Genomic DNA, 6,419 nt, shown 5'->3' on the forward strand with positions numbered 1-6,419 from the left:
GGTCTTCATGTTAAATCGAGAGGGAAGCGATCTTAAGACTTTAATTACCATTTTTCCATCAGATAGCTTTTCTCCAAGGGCAAAAAAATCGTTTGCTAAGTTCGATACATGAACATTGAATTCAGCTATCGTCTCGTCTTCAACCATTTTGACAGCCTCAAATTTTGAAGATAAAATTTGAGGTCTTGATATTTTAACTTTGGAAGTATCTTCATAGGCAACCTCCAGAATGTCCCACGCTTCTTTAGCAAATGAGCAGGTATTGATTAGATTAAAAACATTTTGATTCACTCCACTGTATATTGCATTTAGTGCTCGGGAGTTTCCAAAGGATTCTTCATCTAGCCTCTTCTTTAGACCAGTTAATTTCAGGCTTCAGAGTGACTTTTCCTACTTCATCCTTCGTTAACAGATGTTCCCATCCAGTGATCACTGCTTTCCGACACTTAATATCTATAGACTTTAGAAACGATATCATTCTTACTTCTAGTATGCATAATTAGCCCCATCAGAACTGGAGGTCTTGATGTTGAAGTTCCTTCACACACAGAATCCATTGGAAGCAGTAAACCATGCTCTGATACCAAATGATAAAACAGTGAAAGAATCAACAGCAATGTTTGAGATGAACCTTCAGTTAACTACAGAGGATAGGAACATGTTGGACACTAAGTAGAGACAGAAGAGATACAAGATATTGTTAACCCAGTTCGATAAAATAGCATCTACATTTGAGAGGAGGTCCTTGACCCGAAATTAGAGATTTTATTTCTTGATAATTAAATCATAATCATATACTTAAGACTTTTAGTATAGAGTTTAACACAACTATTCTTCACTCAGTACTATCAGTGATATAATGTTACTTAAAGTAAATCTATCAGTAAACTATTTCAAAGAAAACTTGGCTAACCAAAATCTCCCCCTTAATTATAAGGTTTTCCATCAATCAATAAATTAAGGTATAATACTGAAGGAGCTTTCCCTAAATCATGTCTAACATTAAGACGTAAACATAAGTTCTTTTTATCATCCTTCAACTGAAGCTTGAACTTCAAAGCAATGTATCTTCAGTTCATATCATCACTACAAAAGAGCAGTAGCTATAGACCACATCAATGAATTAGAACTTACATGCTTTGGGTTCTGAGATTCTGATTCTGTAGCTGAAAAAACATTATTCACTCTCACTCGCACAAACTCTGTGAATTATGTCTCTCGCGATTCACACTGATAAGACCTTAGGAATATTAAAATATCGACAGGAAAAATCTACTTCAATATCAAATCTTCTACAAATAAGGAAAGAATTGATTTTCATAAAGGACCCAAATAAAATCCTTTTCAAGGTAGAATATTCTTCATAATAATAATCAAACAAATACAATTGATTAGAAAAAAAAAGAGAGAGAGAGATTTCTTATAGGGGGAGGGGGATTTTGCATAGCCTTGACTGAGAGAGAGAAGAAATGTATGTAATAAATGGGAGAAAAGAACCTAGAGATTTGCCTATTGCTTCATTCCTTAAAAATGTTCGAGCTTTGCTACAACGTTGGTTTTGGGAGCGTCGAGAAGAAGACATTAAAGTGACGTCTACATTGACCAAATGGGCAGAGTTAGTTATTCAAAAGAAACAAGAAGGAGCTTTGACAATGAAGGTCAACCCAATTGACTGTTACCAATTTCATGTCAAAGATTTAGATAAGGAGGAGGTCGTAAACCTTCAGACTAAAGAATGCACTTGCAAGGAGTTTCAAGCTGAGCAACTACCATGCTCACATGCCATTGCTGCAGCACGGGATCGTAATATAAATGTTTATAGTTTATGTGCTAATTATTACACTAATGAATGCACTTGAATGTAATTTATGCTTCATTGAAACATTTGATATGTTTGATGCACTTGATGTGTATTGTTGATATATTGGTTATGCTTTATGGATACACTAGATGAATTTAATACACTTATATGTTTGATACACTTGATTGGTTTAGTATACTGATTTACTTGCAAAATTTTAAAAAGTAAAATAATTAAGTTATAACTCAAATTTGAAAGTAAGTATGATTTAAATAGTTTTTTATTTTTGAAATTTTAAATTTTCGAAGGTAGTATAGTTGAGATAACTGTGAGTTGAAATCATTTAGGACAACAACTTGTGTGAGAGATGACATTGACGACCAAATTCAGACAACGTTTAAAGCAAAGAGACAACTTTGTTATCATTTTTAGTTGTTCATCGAGACTAATTTGTATTAGATGATATAAATTTGTAATAAATATTACATATATTCTTGTTTCCAAATTTTGAAAAACAAGAAAGGAGAAACATAAGCATTAGCAAATGGAATCTTAATCTCTCCATTCAACCTCAAAAGAAAAACTACATACCAATACACATAAGAAATATGAATGATAAAAAGTGTAGCATGACTCACATGCAGTTCGCTGGGAGTATGACATAAGAATTAATTACAGAGAGTACAGAAATAAAACAATACATTTTTTTTTTCTTTTTTGCAAAAAGTAAATCTCTATTTATATCCCATCCTCACTCACTGAGTCACAATATACATATAAATGTGTCTTTATACTAAACTCTTGAGATTAACACAAACTTAAATTTAAAATTTAGTCATCAATGTTCTTCCTGTTGTCTAAGCGATAAAATTCCATTTCTGCTTGAGGAATCCACATATCCTCTTTGTAATTCTTATATATATCCCATCTATAATAATCTCTTGTCCTATAAGCCAATACAAGCATAACCAATGCTCCAAACAATGTGGATGCAGCCAAAATTGTAAACGATCCACCAAAACAATGAGCTCCAGTGCAAGTTATTCCCTTGCCCGTCATCTTTCTACCTTCACGTAACGCTTCCGCGTCGTATAGTTTCCCAACTATATCCACATTTAGTATATAAGACCCTAATGGGACTACCAATTGCCCACAATTGAACAATATGGAGTAATGTTTTAGTCCAAACATCTCTGAGATTACCGCGAATAGCAATGGATTTTGAGCTCCGAATCCGAATCCGATAATGCTGGAAGCCACATATACGGACCCCGGAAACGGATACGCTATACAAAGCTGGCCAAGGCAAGTGAGAAGAAAGGCGAAAGCAAACATTAGAGGACGAGGTAATTTGTATTTGATAATCATCAATTCAGAGATGAAACCAGAGAAGACTCGGCCAAAGAAATTGAATATAGAAACCCAAGAAACGAAGATGCTTATAGCTCGTGCTGGGTAGCCCAGTGATTCCCCAATTTGACCTAAATTATCAATGGCTGCAAGAGAAGACCCACATCCAGAAAAAGTAGCTAAACAAATCAAAAGCATATCTATACTGAAGATAGCTTGTAAGACGGTGAAATCGTTGCCCCGATCTGGTTTGTTACATATGTTTGAGATACAAGACGGCGAAATCTCTGCAATTTCTTCCAATGTAGAAAATGATTTGGGACAGTTTGTTACCTTTTGATCAACAATGGAGAGGGCGACAGAAGGATCGCGGTTAAGGTTTTGTTTTTTGAGTTTGTACAATAAGAATTCTTCTCTACAAACAATCAAAAGAGGTAAACAGAGTAAGGCAACGACGACGTACGCGCCACTCGCATACGCAGCGGGAGAAAAAGTAACTTGTTTTTGTGTGATGGACAAAAAAAAGATGAAAATTGCTATAATAATAGAAACATAAAGTAAATGGTAAAAAACTTTGAGCTCTTCGGGATGCTTACGGATATGAATTGGTCGAATTGAAGTGGAAATAAGAAGGATTAGGACGGAGGGAAACCAAGCAAAAAGAAGAACAAGATCTGATGGATCTTCAGGGCCATAAATACCTAAATAAATTTGGGTTAAAATGGCACCTCCAATACCAACATACCCTTTGAGTAAGCCTAAAATGATACCACGACGGTCCGGGAAATTTCTAAGACTAATGACCATAATGGCTGTATTGGCATAATTAGAAGAATTAGAACCAAAGCAAACGGAAAGAAACATTTGCCAAAATTCTGGTTGAGGGATCCGGCGAGTCATGGATAGCCATATGAAGAAGTAGCAAGTGAAGTTTTGGAATGCGCCGATCGTGAAGAGAACCCACGTTGGAACGAACTCGGCCAGTAGACCTGCGATAATCCCAACATTGGAACCGAGATCTTTAGCAAATCCTAACATGTTAACTTGGGTTTGGCTGTAATCAAATTCTGTCTTGAGGACTTTGGAGTATGTTCCAAAAATGTATGTTGTACCGTTGCCGATCATCATCATCATCCCGGCGTATACCGAAAACCATCGTCCTTGAACCACTTGTTTGATGAAAGCCCAGGCTTCTGATTCCATACTTCTTTTTTCCTTTTTCACGGAATATGAAAATTTTTTAATTTTGATTTGGGAAAACAATATCTTTTGGGGTAATAAAATGGAAAATTAATTAGAGAGCCGTTGATTATTACACACTTTAAAACAAATTCAGTTCGATAATTTGCGCACTATACGTTTACTTTACGCGCATTGGTAAAAGATTAATGATACACAAAAAAACAAAGTGAAACTTCCTTAACTTTATTAGCTGTGGTCAGTATAACCATTTCTTTCTTTATCTCATCAAACATTCTAATATAAGTAAAAATCAAAAATTAAATAATTGCTTTCTTTTTGTTTCTTTCTTTAGCTATGGGTATCATGTTTGAATCCCCTGTTATTTTCAGTGTAATAACAAATGTCGAAGAATTCCAAATAAATATATATAAGTGTGTTTGGTTGGTATATTTTAAACAATGTCTAATAAGTTTGTTGATACTAGTACAAATTTGAATTTTAATGACACTACAAATCAAAACATTGTGTCATTAAAAATAAAAAAGAGGTAATGTAGGAGTAAAATGTGTCATTGAAAATAGAAATGACACATTATTTCTTGACACAATTCTATTGTCACAATTTAATTTTTCTTGACACATTTAAAGTATTATTAATTAACGACAAATTATTTGTGCCATTAAATAAATTTTGAAATAAAAAAACCAAAAATTCAAAAATTTTCAATTCCCTCTTTGCGCGACATTCAAAAAGAGTTTTACAATTTGCTCAACCTTTTCTCTCTCTCCCTACCAAAAAACGGGAAACAATGTAACTCATCTTCAAATCTAAGAGACTGTCGTCAAACCCACTAATCTCACACCGTCGAACAAGCAAACATTGTCTAAGGGATTGCCGTCGAACCCAGCAATCTAAGAGACTGCCGTCGAAGAATCTTGGCCGCTCCGATTTCTCTTCTCTCCCGGCTACTAGAAAAATGGGTTTTAATGACACTACTAATCAAGGTATTGTGTCATTGAAAATAAAAAAGATGGGTGAGGTACAATTGTGTCAATAAATAATTTTCAACGACATTTTTTCAGATTCTATTACACAATTGTGTCGTTGAAAATTATTTATTGACACAATTCTATTTATACAATTTAATTTTTCTTGACACATTTAAAGCATCGTTAATTATCAACAAATTTTTTGTGTCATTTAAAAAATTTTGAAATAAAAAAACCTCAAATTTCAAAATTTGTTAATTCCCTCTCTTACGCAATTAAAATTATATGACAATAGCATATTTTCTCTCAACATTTTCTCTCTCTACCAAAAACGCGAAAGCCTAGGCTCTCTCTACCCATATCATGCATATATTCATTATTTTTATAATTTTATAGAGAATTAGAATCTAGACTCTATTACGAACCCAATGCAATGAAAAACACTTAAAAAAAAGTCCGAACAAACAAAAACGAGTAAATCGAAGATTAGAGACCAATTGGTAAATAACAAAAAAGATTCAATACTTCCACGCACCTAAACACCTCAAGGTCGTGAGTTCGGATCCCAGTCGAGCGTATTCCTTTATTTTCCATTTTCGAAAGACTTCACGCACGTACCTTCTCCACTCTTCAACCAATCTACGCATGTCACGTGTCTTCTTCTCCTCACGTGGGTGCCTTTGATGTCTTGTGTTTGAATCTCATAGCCTGCAAATCATTTTTTCTTACATATTTTCAGTGGCAATCTTGTAAATATATAACAACTTTCCAAAAATCCTCTCCTTTCCGTCAAATTGAGCGCGCGCCTGACTCTGAAGTTATGAGTTCGAAACCCATGAAGGTTATTTTCATTTTTTTTCTATATATAACTCATTTTTCTGTAAATCTTAATCAATTTTCAGTTATGTTTGATCCATTCATAAATCCAACTCCAATTTTCACCCAAATTCTCTTTGAACATCATTTTTTTCAAAACTCTCACATCTCATTCTGTCATTTTTTTTCTCTAAGAGAGGTAATCTTCTAAGAGGTAAGAGGATCATGGATATTCAATTTATTTGAGAGTTTCTTTCCTTTTTCTTGTAATTTAGCATGTT

General features: G+C 34.0%; 1 protein-coding gene across 1 annotated transcript; it reads right to left on the bottom strand.

The window, feature by feature from the left end:
• Positions 1-2,632: 2,632 nt before the first annotated feature.
• Positions 2,633-4,354, bottom strand: LOC103502580 (uncharacterized). The gene has a single exon (XM_008466551.2). The coding sequence runs from the start codon at positions 4,352-4,354 to the stop codon at positions 2,633-2,635; it is 1,722 nt and encodes a 573-aa protein (XP_008464773.2).
• Between the last annotated feature and the right edge of the window lie 2,065 nt (positions 4,355-6,419).

The sequence above is a fragment of the Cucumis melo genome, chromosome 12, assembly GCF_025177605.1.
Source record: "Cucumis melo cultivar AY chromosome 12, USDA_Cmelo_AY_1.0, whole genome shotgun sequence".
Lineage (NCBI taxonomy): Eukaryota > Viridiplantae > Streptophyta > Magnoliopsida > Cucurbitales > Cucurbitaceae > Cucumis > Cucumis melo.